This window comes from Engystomops pustulosus, chromosome 1 (genome assembly GCF_040894005.1).
Source record: "Engystomops pustulosus chromosome 1, aEngPut4.maternal, whole genome shotgun sequence".
Taxonomy (NCBI): Eukaryota; Metazoa; Chordata; class Amphibia; order Anura; family Leptodactylidae; genus Engystomops; species Engystomops pustulosus.
The window spans coordinates 299,093,251-299,118,620 of NC_092411.1; the positions used below are offsets into that span (position 1 = coordinate 299,093,251).

The 25,370-nt window shown below is 52.5% G+C and overlaps 2 protein-coding genes across 2 annotated transcripts; both read left to right on the forward strand.

Annotated features, from left to right (window-relative positions):
- Nucleotides 1–14,953: 14,953 nt before the first annotated feature.
- Nucleotides 14,954–20,186, forward strand: LYRM2 (LYR motif containing 2). Its single transcript, XM_072126465.1, has 3 exons — nt 14,954–15,099; nt 19,489–19,629; nt 19,701–20,186. Exons 1-3 carry the CDS (start codon nt 15,058–15,060, stop codon nt 19,779–19,781), a joined length of 264 nt encoding a protein of 87 aa, XP_071982566.1. The 5' UTR covers nt 14,954–15,057; the 3' UTR covers nt 19,782–20,186.
- Nucleotides 20,187–22,267: 2,081 nt separating this feature from the next.
- LOC140084576 (uncharacterized) lies at nt 22,268–24,958 on the forward strand. Its single transcript, XM_072126464.1, has 2 exons — nt 22,268–24,381; nt 24,668–24,958. Exons 1-2 carry the CDS (start codon nt 22,268–22,270, stop codon nt 24,813–24,815), a joined length of 2,262 nt encoding a protein of 753 aa, XP_071982565.1. The 3' UTR covers nt 24,816–24,958.
- Nucleotides 24,959–25,370: the final 412 nt, after the last annotated feature.

Consider the following 25,370-nt stretch of genomic DNA (forward strand, 5'->3'; position numbering starts at 1 on the left):
GCACAGAACGCCTGCCCCCCCACGCTACGCCTGCCCCCCCACAGAACGCTTACTCCTCCATGCTATTACTACTCCTCCACGCTACGCCTGCCCCTCCACGCTATTACTACTCCAGCACAGAACGCCTGCCCCTCCACGCTATTACTACTCCAGCACAGAACGCCTGCGCCCCCACGCTACGCCTGCCCCCCCACAGAACGCCTGCCCCTCCACGCTATTACTACTCCAGCACAGAACGCCTGCCCCCCCACGCTACGCCTGCCCCCCCACAGAACGCTTACTCCTCCATGCTATTACTACTCCTCCACGCTACGCCTGCCCCTCCACGCTATTACTACTCCAGCACAGAACGCCTGCCCCTCCACGCTATTACTACTCCAGCACAGAACGCCTGCTCCTCCACGCTATTACTACTCCAGCACAGAACGCCTGCCCCCCCACGCTATTACTACTCCAGCACAGAACGCCTGCCCCCCCACGCTATTACTACTCCAGCACAGAACGCCTGCCCCCCCACGCTATTACTACTCCAGCACAGAACGCCTGCCCCTCCACGCTATTACTACTCCAGCACAGAACGCCTGCCCCCCCACGCTATTACTACTCCAGCACAGAACGCCTGCCCCCCCACGCTATTACTACTCCAGCACAGAACGCCTGCCCCTCCACGCTATTACTACTCCAGCACAGAACGCCTGCCCCTCCACGCTATTACTACTCCAGCACAGAACGCCTGCCCCTCCACGCTATTACTACTCCAGCACAGAACGCCTGCCCCTCCACGCTATTACTACTCCAGCACAGAACGCCTGCCCCCCCACGCTATTACTACTCCAACACAGAACGCCTGCCCCCCCACGCTATTACTACTCCAGCACAGAACGGCTGCCCCCCCACGCTATTACTACTCCAGCACAGAACGCCTGCCCCTCCACGCTATTACTACTCCAGCACAGAACGCCTGCCCCTCCACGCTATTACTACTCCAGCACAGAACGCCTGCCCCTCCACGCTATTACTACTCCAGCACAGAACGCCTGCCCCCCCCACGCTATTACTACTCCAGCACAGAACGCCTGCCCCCCCACGCTACGCCTGCCCCCCCACAGAACGCTTACTCCTCCACGCTACGCCTGCCCCTCCACGCTATTACTACTCCAGCACAGAACGCCTGCCCCCCCACGCTATTACTACTCCAGCACAGAACGCCTGCCCCCCCACGCTATTACTACTCCAGCACAGAACGCCTGCCCCCCCACGCTATTACTACTCCAGCACAGAACGCCTGCCCCCCCACGCTATTACTACTCCAGCACAGAACGCCTGCCCCTCCACGCTATTACTACTCCAGCACAGAACGCCTGCCCCTCCACGCTATTACTACTCCAGCACAGAACGCCTGCCCCTCCACGCTATTACTACTCCAGCACAGAACGCCTGCCCCCCCACGCTATTACTACTCCAGCACAGAACGCCTGCTCCTCCACGCTATTACTACTCCAGCACAGAACGCCTGCCCCTCCACGCTATTACTACTCCAGCACAGAACGCCTGCCCCGCCACGCTATTACTACTCCAGCACAGAACGCCTGCCCCTCCACGCTATTACTACTCCAGCACAGAACGCCTGCCCCTCCACGCTATTACTACTCCAGCACAGAACGCCTGCCCCTCCACGCTATTACTACTCCAGCACAGAACGCCTGCCCCTCCACGCTATTACTACTCCAGCACAGAACGCCTGCTCCTCCACGCTATTACTACTCCAGCACAGAACGCTTACTCCTCCACGCTATTACTACTCCAGCACAGAACGCCTGCCCCTCCACGCTATTACTACTCCAGCACAGAACGCCTGCCCCTCCACGCTATTACTACTCCAGCACAGAACGCCTGCCCCTCCACGCTATTACTACTCCAGCACAGAACGCCTGCCCCTCCACGCTATTACTACTCCTGCACAGAACGCCTGCCCCTCCACGCTATTACTACTCCAGCACAGAACGCCTGCCCCTCCACGCTATTACTACTCCAGCACAGAACGCCTGCTCCTCCACGCTATTACTACTCCAGCACAGAACGCCTGCCCTCCACGCTATTACTACTCCAGCACAGAACGCCTGCCCCCCCACGCTATTACTACTCCAGCACAGAACGCCTGCCCCTCCACGCTATTACTACTCCAGCACAGAACGCCTGCCCCTCCACGCTATTACTACTCCAGCACAGAACGCCTGCCCCTCCACGCTATTACTACTCCAGCACAGAACGCCTGCCCCTCCACGCTATTACTACTCCAGCACAGAACGCCTGCCCCCCCATGCTACGCCTGCCCCCCCACAGAACGCCTGCCCCCCCACGCTATTACTACTCCAGCACAGAATGCCTGCCCCCCCACGCTACGCCTGCCCCCCCACAGAACGCTTACTCCTCCATGCTATTACTACTCCTCCACGCTATTACTACTCCTCCACGCTATTACTACTCCAGCACAGAACGCTTACTCCCCCACGCTATTACTACTCCTCCACGCTACGCCTGCTGCCATGCAAGTAGCGCTCACATTCGATATATCGGATGCAGAGCGTGAAGGGGTTAATTTGTGTGTGTGTGTGTGTGTGTGAGTGTTTTTACTTTATGTCCCCCATGAGGTCATAGAAGATTCCTGGGGACATTTTCCCTTTTTTCCCCTGTCACTGAGGCTTCTATAAGAGCCTCCGTTACAGGGTAAATGCCCACATGTCACTGGCACAGGTGATCAGAGCTGGTCTGGGTCTAACTATGCCCAGCAGCTCTGATTAACCCCTTCAGACCCGGCGGTCACGTGACCCCCGAGTCTATGGAGCCGGCAGCCGCGCCGCTCAGCTCATTCCGCGCGATGCAGGGAGGATCGGAGAAGGGAGAAGCGGTAATGAAACACATCTCCCTTCTCCCTTGGGTCTCCGGGTGCCTCTGACACCCCGAGACCGCAATTAGCGCGGGAGCAGCAGAAACTGCAGCGACGTCTAAAGTCAGTGAGCGGTCCGAGAGGAGTTAATAAAGAACAAACACCTGACAAGAGAAACATGTGGGACTCATTTACTAAGAGCAGTGCAAGGTGTGTACTATGTGCAGGGTGTGTGTACTATGTGCAGGGTGTGTACTATGTGCAGGGTGTGTGTACTATGTGCAGGGTGAGTGTACTATGTGCAGGGGGAGTGTACTATGTGCAGGGGGAGTGTACTATGTGCAGTGTCCTGTGTACTATGTGCAGGGGGAGAGTGTACTATGTGCAGGGTCCTGTGTACTATGTGCAGGGGGTGTACTATGTGCAGTGTCCTGTGTACTATGTGCAGGGGGAGTGTACTATGTGCAGGGTCCTGTGTACTATGTGCAGGGGGTGTACTATGTGCAGTGTCCTGTGTACTATGTGCAGGGGGAGTGTACTATGTGCAGGGGGAGTGTACTATGTGCAGGGGGAGTGTACTATGTGTAGTGTCCTGTGTACTATGTGCAGGGGGTGTGTACTATGTGCAGGGGGAGTGTACTATGTGCAGGGTGTGTGTACTATGTGTAGTGTCCTGTGTACTATGTGCAGGGGGTGTGTACTATGTGCAGGGGGAGTGTACTATGTGCAGGGGGAGTGTACTATGTGCAGGGGGAGTGTACTATGTGCAGGGGGAGTGTACTATGTGTAGTGTCCTGTGTACTATGTGCAGGGGGTGTGTACTATGTGCAGGGGGAGTGTACTATGTGCAGGGGGAGTGTACTATGTGCAGGGGGAGTGTACTATGTGCAGGGGGAGTGTACTATGTGCAGGGGGAGTGTACTATGTGTAGTGTCCTGTGTACTATGTGCAGGGGGTGTGTACTATGTGCAGGGGGTGTGTACTATGTGCAGGGGGAGTGTACTATGTGCAGGGGGAGTGTACTATGTGTAGTGTCCTGTGTACTATGTGCAGGGGGTGTGTACTATGTGCAGGGGGAGTGTACTATGTGCAGGGGGAGTGTACTATGTGCAGGGGGAGTGTACTATGTGTAGTGTCCTGTGTACTATGTGCAGGGGGTGTGTACTATGTGCAGGGGGAGTGTACTATGTGTAGTGTCCTGTGTACTATGTGCAGGGGGATGGTGTACAATGTGCAGGGGGATGGTGTACAATGTGCAGGGGGATGGTGTACAATGTGCAGGGGGATGGTGTACAATGTGCAGGGGGATGGTGTACAATGTGCAGGGGGATGGTGTACAATGTGCAGGGGGATGGTGTACAATGTGCAGGGGGATGGTGTACAATGTGCAGGGGGATGGTGTACAATGTGCAGGGGGATGGTGTACAATGTGCAGGGGGATGGTGTACAATGTGCAGGGGGATGGTGTACAATGTGCAGGGGGATGGTGTACAATGTGCAGGGGGATGGTGTACAATGTGCAGGGGGATGGTGTACAATGTGCAGGGGGATGGTGTACAATGTGCAGGGGGATGGTGTACAATGTGCAGGGGGATGGTGTACAATGTGCAGGGGGGTGGTGTACAATGTGCAGGGGGGTGGTGTACAATGTGCAGGGGGGTGGTGTACAATGTGCAGGGGGGTGGTGTACAATGTGCAGGGGGGTGGTGTACAATGTGCAGGGGGGTGGTGTACAATGTGCAGGGGGGTGGTGTACAATGTGCAGGGGGGTGGTGTACAATGTGCAGGGGGGTGGTGTACAATGTGCAGGGGGGTGGTGTACAATGTGCAGGGGGGTGGTGTACAATGTGCAGGGGGGTGGTGTACAATGTGCAGGGGGGTGGTGTACAATGTGCAGGGGGGTGGTGTACAATGTGCAGGGGGGTGGTGTACAATGTGCAGGGGGGTGGTGTACAATGTGCAGGGGGGTGGTGTACAATGTGCAGGGGGGTGGTGTACAATGTGCAGGGGGGTGGTGTACAATGTGCAGGGGGGTGGTGTACAATGTGCAGGGGGGTGGTGTACAATGTGCAGGGGGGTGGTGTACAATGTGCAGGGGGGTGGTGTACAATGTGCAGGGGGGTGGTGTACTATGTGCAGGGGGGTGGTGTACTATGTGCAGGGGGGTGGTGTACTATGTGCAGGGGGGTGGTGTACTATGTGCAGGGGGGTGGTGTACTATGTGCAGGGGGGTGGTGTACTATGTGCAGGGGGGTGGTGTACTATGTGCAGGGGGGTGGTGTACTATGTGCAGGGGGGTGGTGTACTATGTGCAGGGGGGTGGTGTACTATGTGCAGGGGGGTGGTGTACTATGTGCAGGGGGGTGGTGTACTATGTGCAGGGGGGTGGTGTACTATGTGCAGGGGGGTGGTGTACTATGTGCAGGGGGGTGGTGTACTATGTGCAGGGGGGTGGTGTACTATGTGCAGGGGGGTGGTGTACTATGTGCAGGGGGGTGGTGTACTATGTGCAGGGGGGTGGTGTACTATGTGCAGGGGGGTGGTGTACTATGTGCAGGGGGGTGGTGTACTATGTGCAGGGGGGTGGTGTACTATGTGCAGGGGGGTGGTGTACTATGTGCAGGGGGGTGGTGTACTATGTGCAGGGGGGTGGTGTACTATGTGCAGGGGGGTGGTGTACTATGTGCAGGGGGGTGGTGTACTATGTGCAGGGGGGTGGTGTACTATGTGCAGGGGGGTGGTGTACTATGTGCAGGGGGGTGGTGTACTATGTGCAGGGGGGTGGTGTACTATGTGCAGGGGGGTGGTGTACTATGTGCAGGGGGGTGGTGTACTATGTGCAGGGGGGTGGTGTACTATGTGCAGGGGGGTGGTGTACTATGTGCAGGGGGGTGGTGTACTATGTGCAGGGGGAGTGTACTATGTGCAGGGGGAGAGTGTACTATGTGCAGGGGGAGTGTACTATGTGCAGGGGGAGAGTGTACTATGTGCAGGGGGGGAGTGTACTATGTGCAGGGGGGGAGTGTACTATGTGCAGGGGGGGAGTGTACTATGTGCAGGGGGGGAGTGTACTATGTGCAGGGGGGGAGTGTACTATGTGCAGGGGGGGAGTGTACTATGTGCAGGGGGGGAGTGTACTATGTGCAGGGGGGGAGTGTACTATGTGCAGGGGGGGAGTGTACTATGTGCAGGGGGGGAGTGTACTATGTGCAGGGGGGGAGTGTACTATGTGCAGGGGGGGAGTGTACTATGTGCAGGGGGGGAGTGTACTATGTGCAGGGGGGGGAGTGTACTATGTGCAGGGGGGGAGTGTACTATGTGCAGGGGGGGAGTGTACTATGTGCAGGGGGGGAGTGTACTGTGTGCAGGGGGGGAGTGTACTGTGTGCAGGGGGGGAGTGTACTATGTGCAGGGGGGGAGTGTACTATGTGCAGGGGGGGAGTGTACTATGTGCAGGGGGGTGGTGTACTATGTGCAGGGGGGTGGTGTACTATGTGCAGGGGGGTGGTGTACTATGTGCAGGGGGGTGGTGTACTATGTGCAGGGGGGTGGTGTACTATGTGCAGGGGGGTGGTGTACTATGTGCAGGGGGGTGGTGTACTATGTGCAGGGGGGTGGTGTACTATGTGCAGGGGGGTGGTGTACTATGTGCAGGGGGGTGGTGTACTATGTGCAGTGTCCTGTGTACTATGTGCAGGGGGAGAGTGTACTATGTGCAGTGTCCTGTGTACTATGTGCAGGGGGAGAGTGTACTATGTGCAGTGTCCTGTGTACTATGTGCAGGGGGAGAGTGTACTATGTGCAGTGTCCTGTGTACTATGTGCAGGGGGAGTGTACTATGTGCAGTGTCCTGTGTACTATGTGCAGGGGGAGTGTACTATGTGCAGTGTCCTGTGTACTATGTGCAGGGGGAGTGTACTATGTGCAGGGGGGTGGTGTACTATGTGCAGGGGGGTGGTGTACTATGTGCAGGGGGGTGGTGTACTATGTGCAGGGGGGTGGTGTACTATGTGCAGGGGGGTGGTGTACTATGTGCAGGGGGGTGGTGTACTATGTGCAGTGTCCTGTGTACTATGTGCAGGGGGAGAGTGTACTATGTGCAGTGTCCTGTGTACTATGTGCAGGGGGAGAGTGTACTATGTGCAGTGTCCTGTGTACTATGTGCAGGGGGAGAGTGTACTATGTGCAGTGTCCTGTGTACTATGTGCAGGGGGAGTGTACTATGTGCAGTGTCCTGTGTACTATGTGCAGGGGGAGTGTACTATGTGCAGTGTCCTGTGTACTATGTGCAGGGGGAGTGTACTATGTGCAGGGGGGTGGTGTACTATGTGCAGGGGGGTGGTGTACTATGTGCAGGGGGGTGGTGTACTATGTGCAGGGGGGTGGTGTACTATGTGCAGTGTCCTGTGTACTATGTGCAGTGTCCTGTGTACTATGTGCAGTGTCCTGTGTACTATGTGCAGGGGGAGTGTACTATGTGCAGGGGGAGTGTACTATGTGCAGGGGGAGTGTACTATGTGCAGGGGGAGTGTACTATGTGCAGGGGGAGTGTACTGTGTGCAGGGGGAGTGTACTGTGTGCAGGGGGGGTGTACTGTGTGCAGGGGGGGTGTACTGTGTGCAGGGGGGGTGTACTGTGTGCAGGGGGGTGGTGTACTATGTGCAGGGGGGTGGTGTACTATGTGCAGGGGGGTGGTGTACTATGTGCAGGGGGGTGGTGTACTATGTGCAGGGGGGTGGTGTACTATGTGCAGTGTCCTGTGTACTATGTGCAGGGGGAGTGTACTGTGTGCAATCTGTACTATGTGCAGGGGGGTGGTGTACTATGTGCAGGGGGGTGGTGTACTATGTGCAGGGGGAGAGTGTACTATGTGCAGGGGGAGAGTGTACTATGTGCAGGGGGAGAGTGTACTATGTGCAGGGGGAGAGTGTACTATGTGCAGGGGGAGAGTGTACTATGTGCAGGGGGAGAGTGTACTATGTGCAGGGGGAGAGTGTACTATGTGCAGGGGGAGAGTGTACTATGTGCAGGGGGAGAGTGTACTATGTGCAGGGGGAGAGTGTACTATGTGCAAGGTGTGTACTATGTGCAGGGGGGTGTACTATGTGTAGTGTCCTGTGTACTATGTGCAGGGTGTGTACTATGTGCAGGGGGAGAGTGTACTATGTGCAGGGGGAGAGTGTACTATGTGCAAGGTGTGTACTATGTGCAGGGGGGTGTACTATGTGTAGTGTCCTGTGTACTATGTGCAGGGTGTGTACTATGTGCAGGGGGAGAGTGTACTATGTGCAGGGGGAGAGTGTACTATGTGCAGGGGGAGAGTGTACTATGTGCAGGGGGGTGTACTATGTGTAGTGTCCTGTGTACTATGTGCAGGGGGAGAGTGTACTATGTGCAGGGGGAGAGTGTACTATGTGCAGGGGGAGAGTGTACTATGTGCAGGGGGAGAGTGTACTATGTGCAGGGGGAGAGTGTACTATGTGCAGGGGGAGAGTGTACTATGTGCAGGGGGAGAGTGTACTATGTGCAGGGGGAGAGTGTACTATGTGCAGGGGGAGAGTGTACTATGTGCAGGGGGAGAGTGTACTATGTGCAGGGGGGGAGTGTACTATGTGCAGGGGGAGAGTGTACTATGTGCAGGGGGAGAGTGTACTATGTGCAGGGGGAGAGTGTACTATGTGCAGGGGGAGAGTGTACTATGTGCAGGGGGAGAGTGTACTATGTGCAGGGGGGGGAGTGTACTATGTGCAGGGGGGGGAGTGTACTATGTGCAGGGGGGGAGTGTACTATGTGCAGGGGGGGAGTGTACTATGTGCAGGGGGGGAGTGTACTATGTGCAGGGGGGGAGTGTACTATGTGCAGGGGGGGAGTGTACTATGTGCAGGGGGAGTGTACTATGTGCAGGGGGAGTGTACTATGTGCAGGGGGAGTGTACTATGTGCAGGGGGAGTGTACTATGTGCAGTGTCCTGTGTACTATGTGCAGGGGGAGTGTACTATGTGCAGGGGGAGTGTACTATGTGCAGGGGGAGTGTACTATGTGCAGGGGGAGTGTACTATGTGCAGGGGGAGTGTACTATGTGCAGGGGGGTGGTGTACTATGTGCAGGGGGGTGGTGTACTATGTGCAGGGGGGTGGTGTACTATGTGCAGGGGGGTGGTGTACTATGTGCAGGGGGGTGGTGTACTATGTGCAGTGTCCTGTGTACTATGTGCAGGGGGAGTGTACTGTGTGCAATCTGTACTATGTGCAGGGGGGTGGTGTACTATGTGCAGGGGGGTGGTGTACTATGTGCAGGGGGAGAGTGTACTATGTGCAGGGGGAGAGTGTACTATGTGCAGGGGGAGAGTGTACTATGTGCAGGGGGAGAGTGTACTATGTGCAGGGGGAGAGTGTACTATGTGCAGGGGGAGAGTGTACTATGTGCAGGGGGAGAGTGTACTATGTGCAGGGGGGAGAGTGTACTATGTGCAGGGGGGAGAGTGTACTATGTGCAGGGGGGAGAGTGTACTATGTGCAGGGGGGAGAGTGTACTATGTGCAGGGGGAGAGTGTACTATGTGCAGGGGGAGAGTGTACTATGTGCAGGGGGAGAGTGTACTATGTGCAGGGGGAGAGTGTACTATGTGCAGGGGGAGAGTGTACTATGTGCAGGGGGAGAGTGTACTATGTGCAGGGGGGGGAGTGTACTATGTGCAGGGGGGGGAGTGTACTATGTGCAGGGGGGGAGTGTACTATGTGCAGGGGGGGAGTGTACTATGTGCAGGGGGGGAGTGTACTATGTGCAGGGGGGGGGGAGTGTACTATGTGCAGGGGGGGAGTGTACTATGTGCAGGGGGGGAGTGTACTATGTGCAGGGGGGGAGTGTACTATGTGCAGGGGGGGAGTGTACTATGTGCAGGGGGGGAGTGTACTATGTGCAGGGGGGGAGTGTACTATGTGCAGGGGGGGAGTGTACTATGTGCAGGGGGGGAGTGTACTATGTGCAGGGGGGGAGTGTACTATGTGCAGGGGGGGAGTGTACTATGTGCAGGGGGGGAGTGTACTATGTGCAGGGGGGGGAGTGTACTATGTGCAGGGGGAGTGTACTATGTGCAGGGGGAGTGTACTATGTGCAGGGGGAGTGTACTATGTGCAGGGGGAGTGTACTATGTGCAGTGTCCTGTGTACTATGTGCAGGGGGAGTGTACTATGTGCAGGGGGAGTGTACTATGTGCAGGGGGAGTGTACTATGTGCAGGGGGAGTGTACTATGTGCAGGGGGAGTGTACTATGTGCAGGGGGAGTGTACTATGTGCAGGGGGGTGGTGTACTATGTGCAGGGGGGTGGTGTACTATGTGCAGGGGGGTGGTGTACTATGTGCAGGGGGGTGGTGTACTATGTGCAGGGGGGTGGTGTACTATGTGCAGTGTCCTGTGTACTATGTGCAGGGGGAGTGTACTGTGTGCAATCTGTACTATGTGCAGGGGGGTGGTGTACTATGTGCAGGGGGGTGGTGTACTATGTGCAGGGGGAGAGTGTACTATGTGCAGGGGGAGAGTGTACTATGTGCAGGGGGAGAGTGTACTATGTGCAGGGGGAGAGTGTACTATGTGCAGGGGGAGAGTGTACTATGTGCAGGGGGAGAGTGTACTATGTGCAGGGGGAGAGTGTACTATGTGCAGGGGGAGAGTGTACTATGTGCAGGGGGGGAGTGTACTATGTGCAGGGGGGGAGTGTACTATGTGCAGGGGGGGGAGTGTACTATGTGCAGGGGGAGTGTACTATGTGCAGGGGGAGTGTACTATGTGCAGGGGGAGTGTACTATGTGCAGGGGGAGTGTACTATGTGCAGTGTCCTGTGTACTATGTGCAGGGGGAGTGTACTATGTGCAGGGGGAGAGTGTACTATGTGCAGGGGGAGAGTGTACTATGTGCAGGGGGGGAGTGTACTATGTGCAGGGGGGGAGTGTACTATGTGCAGGGGGGGAGTGTACTATGTGCAGGGGGGGGAGTGTACTATGTGCAGGGGGAGTGTACTATGTGCAGGGGGAGTGTACTATGTGCAGGGGGAGTGTACTATGTGCAGGGGGAGTGTACTATGTGCAGTGTCCTGTGTACTATGTGCAGGGGGAGTGTACTATGTGCAGGGGGAGTGTACTATGTGCAGGGGGAGTGTACTATGTGCAGGGGGAGTGTACTATGTGCAGGGGGAGTGTACTATGTGCAGGGGGGTGGTGTACTATGTGCAGGGGGGTGGTGTACTATGTGCAGGGGGGTGGTGTACTATGTGCAGGGGGGTGGTGTACTATGTGCAGGGGGGTGGTGTACTATGTGCAGTGTCCTGTGTACTATGTGCAGGGGGAGTGTACTGTGTGCAATCTGTACTATGTGCAGGGGGGTGGTGTACTATGTGCAGGGGGGTGGTGTACTATGTGCAGGGGGAGAGTGTACTATGTGCAGGGGGAGAGTGTACTATGTGCAGGGGGAGAGTGTACTATGTGCAGGGGGAGAGTGTACTATGTGCAGGGGGAGAGTGTACTATGTGCAGGGGGAGAGTGTACTATGTGCAGGGGGAGAGTGTACTATGTGCAGGGGGAGAGTGTACTATGTGCAGGGGGAGAGTGTACTATGTGCAGGGGGGAGAGTGTACTATGTGCAGGGGGGAGAGTGTACTATGTGCAGGGGGGGAGTGTACTATGTGCAGGGGGAGTGTACTATGTGCAGGGGGAGTGTACTATGTGCAGGGGGAGTGTACTATGTGCAGGGGGAGAGTGTACTATGTGCAGGGGGAGAGTGTACTATGTGCAGGGGGAGAGTGTACTATGTGCAGGGGGGGAGTGTACTATGTGCAGGGGGGGAGTGTACTATGTGCAGGGGGAGTGTACTATGTGCAGGGGGGAGTGTACTATGTGCAGGGGGGAGTGTACTATGTGCAGGGGGGGAGTGTACTATGTGCAGGGGGGGAGTGTACTATGTGCAGGGGGGGAGTGTACTATGTGCAGGGGGAGTGTACTATGTGCAGGGGGAGTGTACTATGTGCAGGGGGAGTGTACTATGTGCAGGGGGGGAGTGTACTATGTGCAGGGGGGGAGTGTACTATGTGCAGGGGGGGAGTGTACTATGTGCAGGGGGGGAGTGTACTATGTGCAGGGGGGGAGTGTACTATGTGCAGGGGGGGAGTGTACTATGTGCAGGGGGGGAGTGTACTATGTGCAGGGGGAGAGTGTACTATGTGCAGGGGGAGAGTGTACTATGTGCAGGGGGAGAGTGTACTATGTGCAGGGGGGGTGTACTATGTGCAGGGGGAGTGTACTATGTGCAGGGGGAGAGTGTACTATGTGCAGGGGGAGAGTGTACTATGTGCAGGGGGAGAGTGTACTATGTGCAGGGGGAGAGTGTACTATGTGCAGGGGGAGAGTGTACTATGTGCAGGGGGAGAGTGTACTATGTGCAGGGGGAGAGTGTACTATGTGCAGGGGGAGAGTGTACTATGTGCAGGGGGAGAGTGTACTATGTGCAGGGGGAGAGTGTACTATGTGCAGGGGGAGAGTGTACTATGTGCAGGGGGAGAGTGTACTATGTGCAGGGGGAGAGTGTACTATGTGCAGGGGGAGAGTGTACTATGTGCAGGGGGAGAGTGTACTATGTGCAGGGGGAGAGTGTACTATGTGCAGGGGGAGAGTGTACTATGTGCAGGGGGGTGGTGTACTATGTGCAGGGGGAGAGTGTACTATGTGCAGGGGGGGAGTGTACTATGTGCAGGGGGGGAGTGTACTATGTGCAGGGGGGGAGTGTACTATGTGCAGGGGGGGAGTGTACTATGTGCAGGGGGGGAGTGTACTATGTGCAGGGGGGGAGTGTACTATGTGCAGGGGGGGAGTGTACTATGTGCAGGGGGGGGAGTGTACTATGTGCAGGGGGGGGGGTGTACTATGTGCAGGGGGGAGAGTGTACTATGTGCAGGGGGGGGAGTGTACTATGTGCAGGGGGGGGAGTGTACTATGTGCAGGGGGGGGAGTGTACTATGTGCAGGGGGGGAGTGTACTATGTGCAGGGGGGGAGTGTACTATGTGCAGGGGGGGAGTGTACTATGTGCAGGGGGGGGAGTGTACTATGTGCAGGGGGAGTGTACTATGTGCAGGGGGAGTGTACTATGTGCAGGGGGAGTGTACTATGTATACACTGCCCCCCCCAGTAGATAGGCATCCGGCACACTGTCCACCGGTATCACACAGGATAACGAGGGAGGTATCACACAGGATTAGATACACGGCTCAGCATGTAACGTGGGAGGTATCACACAGGATTAGATACACGGCTCAGCATGTAACGAGGGAGGTATCACACAGGATTAGATACACGGCTCAGCATGTAACGTGGGAGGTATCACACAGGATTAGATACACGGCTCAGCATGTAACGTGGCAGGCATCACACAGGATTAGATACACGGCTCAGCATGTAACGAGGGAGGTATCACACAGGATTAGATACACGGCTCAGCATGTAATGAGGGAGGTATCACATAGGATTAGATACACGGCTCAGCATGTAACGAGGGAGGTATCACACAGGATTAGATACACAGCTCAGCATGTAATGAGGGAGGTATCACACAGGATTAGATACACAGCTCAGCATGTAATGATGGCGGTATCACACAGGATTAGATACACAGCTCAGCATGTAATATGGGTGGTATCACATAGGATTAGATACACAGCTCAGCATGTAATGAGGGAGGTATCGCACAGGATTAGATACACAGCTCAGCATGTAATGATGGCGGTATCACACAGGATTAGATACACGGCTCAGCATGTAATATGGGTGGTATCACATAGGATTAGATACACAGCTCAGCATGTAATGAGGGAGGTATCTCATAGGATTAGATACACAGCTCAGCATGTAATGAGGGAGGTATCACACAGGATTAGATACACAGCTCAGCATGTAATGATGGCGGTATCACACAGGATTAGATACACAGCTCAGCATGTAATATGGGTGGTATCACATAGGATTAGATACACAGCTCAGCATGTAATGAGGGAGGTATCGCACAGGATTAGATACACAGCTCAGCATGTAATGATGGCAGTATCACACAGGATTAGATACACGGCTCAGCATGTAATATGGGTGGTATCACATAGGATTAGATACACAGCTCAGCATGTAATGAGGGAGGTATCTCATAGGATTAGATACACAGCTCAGCATGTAACGAGGGAGGTATCACACAGGATTAGATACACGGCTCAGCATGTAATGATGGCGGTATCACACAGGATTAGATACGCGGCTCAGCATGTAACGAGGGAGGTATCACACAGGATTAGATACACGGCTCAGCATGTAACGAGGGAGGTATCGCACAGGATTAGATACACGGCTCAGCATGTAACGAGGGAGGTATCACACAGGATTAGATACACGGCTCAGCATGTAATGATGGCGGTATCACACAGGATTAGATACACAGCTCAGCATGTAATATGGGTGGTATCACATAGGATTAGATACACAGCTCAGCATGTAATGAGGGAGGTATCGCACAGGATTAGATACACAGCTCAGCATGTAATGATGGCGGTATCACACAGGATTAGATACGCGGCTCAGCATGTAACGAGGGAGGTATCACACAGGATTAGACACACGGCTCAGCATGTAACGAGGGAGGTATCGCACAGGATTAGATACACGGCTCAGCATGTAACGAGGGAGGTATCACACAGGATTAGATACACGGCTCAGCATGTAATGATGGCGGTATCACACAGGATTAGATACACAGCTCAGCATGTAATATGGGTGGTATCACATAGGATTAGATACACAGCTCAGCATGTAATGAGGGAGGTATCGCACAGGATTAGATACACAGCTCAGCATGTAATGATGGCAGTATCACACAGGATTAGATACCCGGGCATACACTGTAGGTGAGGATCAGTGACGTCACTCCTCTGGCTCCGCCCCGCTGTGCTCTCGTCTCCCTCTGCTGGTCATGACTCGTACAATTACAGGTATATGTACGGTACATCGCAGGGGGGGGGGGGACTGCGCCTGCGCACTGCTAGTGCCAGTGTCCTTCATATTTCTGGTCCTCCTGTCAGGCTACAACAAAATGGCGACGGCCTAAGAGCACGTGATCCGGGCTCCAGTGAGGCTTGAGATGGGTCATGTCCTCCAGATTACCACCCGCAGCCCTCACTCTGAGACAGGTGACCCGGGCGGGTGTGTGTTATATGTAGGATATTATATCTCTACATAGAAGGGAGCAGTGTATATTGTGGGATAATGTACATCTTATATATATGTAGGGGGTGTGCTGGGATATATATATGTAGGGGGGTGCGCTGCGTGCTGGGATACATATATGTAGGGGGGTGCGCTGCGTGCTGGGATATATATATATATATGTAGGGGGGTGCGCTGTGTGCTGGGATATATATATATGTAGGGGGGTGCGCTGTGTGCTGGGATATATATATATGTAGGGGGGGTGCTGTGTGCTGGGATATATATATATGTAGGGGGTGCGCTGTGTGCTGGGATATATATATGTAGGGGGTGTGCTGGGATATATATATGTAGGGGGTGCGCTGTGTGCTGGGATATATATATATGTAGGGGGTGTGCTGTGTGCTGGGATATATATATGTAGGGGGTGCGCTGTGTGGTGTAATATATGTACATGTATAGCGGGGGGGGCAGTGTGTGGTGTAATATATGTACATGTATAGCGGGGGGGGCAGTGTGTGGTGTAATATATGTACATGTATAGCGGGGGGGGCAGTGTGTGGTGTAATATATGTACATGTATAGCGGGGGGGGCAGTGTGTGGTGTAATATATGTAGGGGGTGCGCTGTGTGCTGGGATATATATATATATGTAGGGGGTGCGCTGTGTGCTGGGATATATATATATATATGTAGGGGGTGCGCTGTGTGCTGGGATATATATATATATGTAGGGGGTGCGCTGTGTGCTGGGATATATATATATATGTAGGGGGTGCGCTGTGTGCTGGGATATATATATATATGTAGGGGGTGCGCTGTGTGCTGGGATATATATATATATATGTAGGGGGTGCTGTGTGCTGGGATATATATATATGTAGGGGGTGCGCTGTGTGCTGGGATATATATATATGTAGGGGGTGCGCTGTGTGCTGGGATATATATATATGTAGGGGGTGCGCTGTGTGCTGGGATATATATATATGTAGGGGGTGCGCTGTGTGCTGGGATATATATATATGTAGGGGGTGCGCTGTGTGCTGGGATATATATATATGTAGGGGGTGCGCTGTGTGGTGTGTGTATATATATATGTAGGGGGGGTGCTGTGTGCTGGGATATATATATATGTAGGGGGTGCGCTGTGTGCTGGGATATATATATGTAGGGGGTGTGCTGGGATATATATATATGTAGGGGGTGTGCTGGGATATATATATATGTAGGGGGTGTGCTGGGATATATATATATGTAGGGGGTGTGCTGGGATATATATATATGTAGGGGGTGTGCTGGGATATATATATATGTAGGGGGTGCGCTGTGTGCTGGGATATATATGTATGTAGGGGGTGCGCTGTGTGGTGTGTGTATATATATATATGTAGGGGGGGTGCTGTGTGCTGGGATATATATATATGTAGGGGGTGTGCTGGGATATATATATATGTAGGGGGTGCGCTGTGTGCTGGGATATATATGTATGTAGGGGGTGCGCTGTGTGGTGTGTGTATATATATATGTAGGGGGTGCGCTGTGTGCTGGGATATATATATGTAGGGGGTGCGCTGTGTGCTGGGATATATATATGTAGGGGGTGCGCTGTGTGCTGGGATATATATATGTAGGGGGTGCGCTGTGTGCTGGGATATATATATGTAGGGGGTGCGCTGTGTGCTGGGATATATATATATATGTAGGGGGTGTGCTGTGTGCTGGGATATATATATGTAGGGGGTGCGCTGTGTGGTGTAATATATGTACATGTATAGCGGGGGGGGGGGGCAGTGTGTGGTGTAATATATGTACATGTATAGCGGGGGGCGCAGTGTGTGGTGTAATATATGTACATGTATAGCGGGGGGGGGCAGTGTGTGGTGTAATATATGTAGGGGGTGCGCTGTGTGCTGGGATATATATGTATGTAGGGGGTGCGCTGTGTGGTGTGTGTATATATATATGTAGGGGGGGTGCTGTGTGCTGGGATATATATATATGTAGGGGGGGTGCTGTGTGCTGGGATATATATATGTAGGGGGTGCGCTGTGTGGTGTAATATATGTACATGTATAGCGGGGGGGGGCAGTGTGTGGTGTAATATATGTACATGTATAGCGGGGGGGGCAGTGTGTGGTGTAATATATGTACATGTATAGCGGGGGGGGCAGTGTGTGGTGTAATATATGTAGGGGGTGCGCTGTGTGCTGGGATATATATATATGTAGGGGGTGTGCTGTGTGCTGGGATATATATATATATATGTAGGGGGTGTGCTGTGTGCTGGGATATATATATGTAGGGGGTGTGCTGTGTGGTGTAATATATGTACATGTATAGCGGGGGGCAGTGTGTGGTGTAATATATGTACATGTATAGCGGGGGGGCGCAGTGTGTGGTGTAATATATGTACATGTATAGCGGGGGGGCAGTGTGTGGTGTAATATTTGTACATGTATAGCGGGGGGGGCAGTGTGTGGTGTAATATATGTACATGTATAGCGGGGGGGGGCAGTGTGTGGTGTAATATATGTACATGTATAGCGGGGGGGGGGCAGTGTGTGGTGTAATATATGTAGGGGGTGCGCTGTGTGCTGGGATATATATATATGTAGGGGGTGCGCTGTGTGCTGGGATATATATGTATGTAGGGGGTGCGCTGTGTGGTGTGTGTATATATATATGTAGGGGGGGTGCTGTGTGCTGGGATATATATATATGTAGGGGGTGCGCTGTGTGCTGGGATATATATGTATGTAGGGGGTGCGCTGTGTGGTGTGTGTGTATATATACATGTAGGGGGTGCGCTGTGTGCTGGGATATATATATACATGTAGGGGGTGCGCTGTGTGCTGGGATATATATATACATGTAGGGGGTGCGCTGTGTGCTGGGATATATATATACATGTAGGGGGTGCGCTGTGTGCTGGGATATATATATACATGTAGGGGGTGCGCTGTGTGCTGGGATATATATATACATGTAGGGGGTGCGCTGTGTGCTGGGATATATATATACATGTAGGGGGTGCGCTGTGTGCTGGGATATATATATACATGTAGGGGGTGCGCTGTGTGCTGGGATATATATATACATGTAGGGGGTGCGCTGTGTGCTGGGATATATATATGTAGGGGGTGCGCTGTGTGCTGGGATATATATATGTAGGGGGTGCGCTGTGTGCTGGGATATATATATGTAGGGGGTGCGCTGTGTGCTGGGATATATATATGTAGGGGGTGCGCTGTGTGCTGGGATATATATATGTAGGGGGTGCGCTGTGTGCTGGGATATATATATGTAGGGGGTGCGCTGTGATATATATATGTAGGGGGGTGTGCTGGGATATATATATGTAGGGGGGTGTGCTGGGATATATATATGTAGGGGGGTGTGCTGGGATATATATATGTAGGGGGGTGTGCTGGGATATATATATGTAGGGGGGTGTGCTGGGATATATATATGTAGGGGGGGTGTGCTGGGATATATATATGTAGGGGGGGTGTGCTGGGATATATATATGTAGGGGGTGCGCTGTGTGCTGGGATATATATATATGTAGGGGGGTGTGCTGGGATATATATATGTAGGGGGTGCGCTGTGTGCTGGGATATATATATGTATATATTTAGGGGGCAGTGTGTGGTGTAATATATGTACATGTATAGCGGGGGGGGCAGTGTGTGGTGTAATATATGTACATGTATAGCGGGGGGGGGCAGTGTGTGGTGTAATATATGTACATGTATAGCGGGGGGGGCAGTGTGTGGTGTAATATATGTACATGTATAGCGGGGGGGGGGTGCAGTGTGTGGTGTAATATATGTACATGTATAGCGGGGGGGGGGTGCAGTGTGTGGTGTAATATATGTACATGTATAGCGGGGGGGGTGCAGTGTGTGGTGTAATATATGTACATGTATAGCGGGGGGGGTGCAGTGTGTGGTGTAATATATGTACATGTATAGCGGGGGGGGCAGTGTGTGGTGTAATATATGTACATGTATAGCGGGGGGCAGTGTGTGGTGTAATATATGTACATGTATAGCGGGGGGGGGCAGTGTGTGGTGTAATATATGTACATGTATAGCGGGGGGGGCAGTGTGTGGTGTAATATATGTACATGTATAGCGGGGGGGGGCAGTGTGTGGTGTAATATATGTACATGTATAGCGGGGGGGGCAGTGTGTGGTGTAATATATGTACATGTATAGCGGGGGGGGCAGTGTGTGGTGTAATATATGTACATGTATAGCGGGGGGCAGTGTGTGGTGTAATATATGTATATGTATATGTATATGTGTGTGTGTGTTTGGGTTCTCAGTACTTTTCCTGCTCTCCATATTAACCCTTTGTCTCCTCAGTTCCTGGTCCGGCAGCAGGTTCTGGGTTTGTATCGCCGGATCCTTCGGGCCGTGCGGCAGATCCCGGACCCCGGTGACCGCACATACATGAGGGACTGGGCCCGGGGGGAGTTCAGGAGGAACAAGGAGACCAGCGATGAGGTGCGGGGACAATGCGGGGGTCCGGGCTCTACATCCTGACACACTGTGACGACCTCCCCTCTCCTCCACAGATCACTATACGGATGATGGTGTCGCAGGGAGAGCGCCAGGTGCAGGAGATGGAGCGAGCGCTACAGCTGGCCAAGTCCTAGGGGTGCGCCGTCCTGGAGGGGGCGCTGCGGAGCACAGGACTGCAGGGGGCGCTGTGTATACCTACCCGCTGTATACTGCCTGTATGATGACATCACTACTGCCTGATATACATGTATACTATGCATCCTCATTGTCAGTCTTATACTCCAGTCACTGCTAAAGCTGCAGGCTGGGATTAACCCTCGTGGTGCTGATACTTGTTGTATCACTGGGATATTAACAAAAGTAAAATAGAAACTAATAAAGTTGTAGATGAGGCCCCGGATCTCTGAGTGCAGGCGATGGATCCCCCCGACACTACAGACTCTGCTGACCTGGGGGGCAGAGGTCAGCGCTGGTCACTCTCTTCACCCAAGTCTTATTTCCGGTTTCGCCTGGATCAGGGATGAAGATTCCGGAATGTCCCGTTTTCCGCTTCGTCCCCCATGACGGCCCAACCTGGAGGATGCCCCTTGACCTCTGCAGGGACAGGAAGAAGAGAGGTTAAATGCTCCCCCCCTTGCATCCTCCCGCCAGTGTTCTTCCTGTCCCTGCCGAGGCAGGACAAGAGAGGTGCCCTCTCTCCTCCAGGGGGGGGGGGGGGACGAAGTAAACTTACGGGTAGTCCTGGCTGGCTAAATCCCGGCGGGCTGGGGCGTTCGGTCGACCTTGTGTCCTCCCTTTCGCCGCCCTTCCAGTCCGTTCGTCCTGGCCGCCGCTCCGCGATCCGTGTGTGAGCGCGCGGCGGCCGAAAAAACTACATTTCCCGGCGTCCCCCGAGGTCCGATGACGACTTCCGGTCGCGACCGGAAGTGGCGGCTCACAGGACCGCAATGCATCCCTGGGAACGGGAGCGCGGCGCAGACGAATTCTACAGGGGGATGGGCTCCCCATTAAGGTATTTAATGTCACCTGGAGCAGGTAGTCACGCTGATCTCAGGTCTAAGATCTGTGCGTGACGCTGCGGTGCTGGTTTCCTGTGCTGTGTATTTCTGAAATTTTCCTGTGCGCTTCCACGGCTCTTATGATGGCTGACGAGGCAGACCCTACCCTCCTGCATCCTCCGGTTTCTGTAAGTGGGATTCTTGTGCAGGTTTGGGTTTTTTACTGTGTGTAAAATAGTGGGTCATTTATTATCCTCCGCTTACCCTTTCAGGAGAAAGACCATGGGTCTAAAGTGAAAGGCAAGGAGGATAAAGGGGATAAGACGAGCAGGTCTGAAAAACCCGAGAAAAGCCGGCTTAGAAAGTGTAACATGTGTGCCCACTCTATGTCCGACTCATACAAAAAGCCGATTTGCAAGTCTTGCATCGACAATTTTATGAGAGAGGAAAAGACATCATTCTTAGATGAATTAAAGGGGTTTATCGAGGAGAAAATAAGCTCTTCAGTGGCCGCTGCTACGTCCAGGCCTCCCCCGAGTAAGAAACCTAGAGTGGAGCCGGATTCTTCTATATCTGAAGGGGGGGATGATTCTGAAGCTCCCTCTTGCTCATACGTAGAAGATGATGATCCTACGGATTCACAAAAAACAGAAGATTCACGTCATCTGTTTCAGTTTGAGGAACTCGATGGTCTCTTAAAAGCAATTAGACAGACCTTGGAAATCGAGGAGATTCTTCCCCCTAGATCTAAAGAGGAGGAACTATTTGGGGGACTGAAGGCAAAACGCCAGAGGGTGTTTCCCCTGAATGACACGTTAAAGGAGCTGGTTTCTGAGGAGTGGCAAGAGCCAGAAAAAAGGGTTATCGTGTCCAAAAACTTTAAAAAGAGACTTGTTTTCGAGCCCGAGGAGTCTAAAGTATGGGACACTTGTCCAAAGATGGATGTGCAAGTTACCAAAATAGTAAAGAAGACTGACCTTCCTTTTGAGGACGCGGCCCAATTAAAGGACCCTATGGACAGGAAGTCTGACTCCCTGTTGAGAAAGGCCTGGGAGACCTCCATGCTCAGTCTGAAAACTAACTTAGCTTCCACCTCAGTCGCAAGGAACTTGCTGTACTGGCTGAATGAGTTGGAATCCCACATCAAGGAGGGGACTCCGAGATCAACTATCTTGGAGAACTTTCCTTTGCTGAAATCTGCAACAGCCTTCCTCGCAGATTCTGCCGCCGAGGGAATTCGCTTCGCTTCAAAGGAGGGAGCACTTACTAACTCTACCCGACGGGCGCTGTGGCTAAAACAGTGGAACGGGGACATCAGATCCAAGGCAAAGCTGTGCAGTCTTCCCTTCTCAGGGGAGTTTGTGTTTGGCCCAGAGTTGGATGCTATACTTGAGAGAGCATCAGATAAGAAAAAGGGCTTCCCTGAGAGATCGTTACCTAAGAAGCAGCCCTTTCGGGACTTCAAAAAGGATTCCTACAAGGATAAAGGGAAAAGGGGACGCTGGAGCTACCCGAAAGGAGGTAAAGGGAGAGGGTTTCTGTTCTCCACCCCAACAGACCCTAATAGAAACAAAAAACAATGATGCCATAGTAGGGGGAAGGTTGCTAAGATTCAGAGGAGAATGGACAAAGGTCACTTCAAATCCCTGGGTCTTAGATATATTACTGCATGGTTACAACATCGAATTCCTCAGACTTCCCCCTACGAAATATATGCCACCTTCACCTTCCATGTCACTTACATCCCTCAGCTTAATATGGCAAGAAGTAGCTTCTCTTTTGTCTTCTGGAGTGATTATACCTGTTCCACAGGATCAAGAGAAATCCGGTTTTTACTCTTCTCTTTTTTTGGTAAAGAAACCGAATGGCACAAACCGACTAATCATCAACCTGAGAGGTCTCAACGAGTTCATCATCTACCGGAAATTCAGGATGGAGTCGGTAAGATCAGCCACACACATTATTCACCAAGATGCATTAATGTGCACTATAGACTTAAAGGATGCATATTATCACATCCCTATACACCATTTCTCACAAAGGTTTTTAAGGTTTTCTGTCTTGTCTCCAGAGGGTGCTACACTACACTTTCAATTCTGTGCACTCCCCTTCGGAATATCTTCTGCACCAAGGACCTTTACAAAGGTGATGGCAGAGGTGGTGGCGTCTCTCAGACTACAGGACGTACTGATCGTCCCGTACCTAGACGACCTGCTTATTGTTGGCCAAGACAGGGGGAGCTTACTCTTCTCCAGAGATCTCACCCTAGAAACCTTAAAAAGACTGGGATGGATAGTAAACTACCAGAAGTCAGAACTTTCCCCAGCTACTGTGAGGAAATTCCTGGGTGTAAACCTGAACTCAGTTTACCAAATGTCGTTCCTTCCACAGGACAAGGGAGACCACATCAAGGATCTGATAACAAGGTTCAGGAGAAAGTCAGTGATCTCTATCAGAGAAGCTATGAAGATTCTGGGCTCCCTAACAGCCTGCATCTCCTCGGTAGCCTGGTGTCAGGCCCATTCCAGAATACTCCAGGGATGGATCTTAAGATCCTGGAACAGAAAACAGGAGGATCTGGACAGGAAAATCCCAATCCCACCTGCCGTCAAGGAGGACCTGCTATGGTGGTTGGAAGACGGAAATCTGAGGAAAGGGATCTTCTGGTCAAACAGCCCTTACATCCCAATCCAGACAGACGCGAGCCAGAGGGGCTGGGGGGCAGTGATGCCTCAGCAATTTTCCCAGGGTACCTGGACAGAGGAGGTTACAAGAAGATCCTCAAATTTCCGAGAGTTGCAAGCAGTATGGGAAGCACTCAGCGCGAATACTCCTCTTCTTGCCCACCAACACCTCCTAATTCTATCAGACAATACAACTACGGTCTCCTACATAAAAAGACAAGGAGGAACCAGGTCTCCTCTCCTGAGTACCCTAGCTCGGAAAATATTCTCGTGGGCAGAACAACACACTCTGTCAATTTCTGCCACTCATCTAAAGGGCACGGAGAATTCAAGGGCAGACTTTCTAAGCAGAAGAAAGATCCTACCAAACGAGTGGAGCCTCAAGGAGGAGATCTTCCAGGGGCTAACATCTTTGTGGGGCTATCCTCTAGTGGACTTGTTCGCAACAAGGGAGAATACCAAATGCCTGCATTATTTTTCTCTGGAAAAAGGGGAGAACAGGGAACGGCTGGACGCCTTCTCTCACTCCTGGGACATTCCACTAGTCTACGCCTTCCCCCCAATTCCCCTGATCGCCAGGGTCCTGAGGAAAATATTTCAGGAAAATACCAGAGCCATCTTCATCTGCCCGAACTGGCCGAAGAAAAGCTGGTACCCACTCTTGAAGAAGATGTCACCAGAGAATCCAGTCATTCTTCCGCCATCAGAGGACCTTCTACATCAGGGTCCAATCCATCATCCAAACCCAGGGAAATTACAGCTGTCTGCCTGGATCCTGAATCCAGCTTCTTAAGCTCTCAGGGACTCTCATCTGAAGTCATCAAGACCCTGAAGGCAAGTAGAAAACCAGTCACCTTTGCCATCTATCATAAGATATGGAAGAGGTTCTGTTCCTTCTGTAAGGACAGTCCACCTTCCCAAGCTAACCTTAATATTTTGCAGGTGCTTGAATTTCTTCAGAAGGGTTTGGAGTTGGGTTTGTCTACCAGCACCCTGAAGGTCCAGGTGTCGGCGCTTAGTGTCTTCTTCGACCAGCCTCTCATCGAGCACAGGTGGGTCAAGAGATTTATTAAAGCTGCCTCTAGGTTAAAGCCTCAGACTGTCAAAAAATCATCAGCATGGGACTTAACTCTAGTTTTGAATGCCTTAATGAAGGAACCATTTGAACCTATTGATTCCTCCAGTGTTAAAAACCTGACACTTAAGACAGTTTTCCTGATAGCCATCACTTCTGCTAGAAGGTTAGGTGAACTTCAGGCTATATCAATTAGGGAACCCTACATGAAAATTCTAGATGATAGAATTGTTTTGATGTTGGATCCAAATTTTGTTCCCAAGGTGGTTTCCGATTTTCATAGGAATCAGGAGATTATCCTGCCCTCCTTCTGTGAGAACCCTTCTTCGGCAAGAGAACGCGAATGGAGTTCTTTGGATGGGAAAAGTAAGGGGAGGAAGGCGTCGAAGGCGACTATTGCAAGATGGCTGAGACTGGCAATTGCCTCATGTTACGACCTACAGAAAAGCCCGATACCAGCAGGAATCCGAGCTCACTCGACCAGGGCTATGTCCACTTCTTGGGCGGAAAGAAGAGGAGCGTCACTAGATCAGATTTGCAGAGCTGCAACGTGGTCTTCATCCACGACATTCTCCAAGCATTATAGGCTGGACTTGCACTTGTCAAAAGACCTATCATTTGGACGCAAGGTGTTACAGGCTGTAATCCCTCCCTAAAAAAGCTTACTAATTTTGTAAGTCTCCAGGTTGGGCCGTCATGGGGGACGAAGCGGAAATTGTGAATTAGATTACTCACCGGTAATTCTATTTCCGTTAGTCCACCATGACGGCCTATATATTTTCCCTCCCAGATGGATTTATTCCTTTCTTTGTGTTGTTATTTCCAGATAATTTTCCTTTGTATGTGGAGCAAACATACTAAATAAATCTGGTTGTATCTTCCTCAGCATGGTTATTTTGTAATCACTGGCGGGAGGATGCAAGGGGGGGAGCATTTAACCTCTCTTCTTCCTGTCCCTGCAGAGGT

Coding starts and splice junctions, on each gene's coding strand:
- LYRM2 (XM_072126465.1), top strand. CDS start 15,058: ATGTCCTCCAGATTACCACCCGCAGCCCTCACTCTGAGACAG. Junction 15,100..19,488: donor CAGCCCTCACTCTGAGACAG/GTGACCCGGGCG, acceptor TTGTCTCCTCAG/TTCCTGGTCCGGCAGCAGGT. Junction 19,630..19,700: donor ACAAGGAGACCAGCGATGAG/GTGCGGGGACAA, acceptor TCTCCTCCACAG/ATCACTATACGGATGATGGT.
- LOC140084576 (XM_072126464.1), top strand. CDS start 22,268: ATGGACAAAGGTCACTTCAAATCCCTGGGTCTTAGATATATTACTGCA. Junction 24,382..24,667: donor CAGCCTCTCATCGAGCACAG/GTGGGTCAAGAG, acceptor TTTGTTCCCAAG/GTGGTTTCCGATTTTCATAG.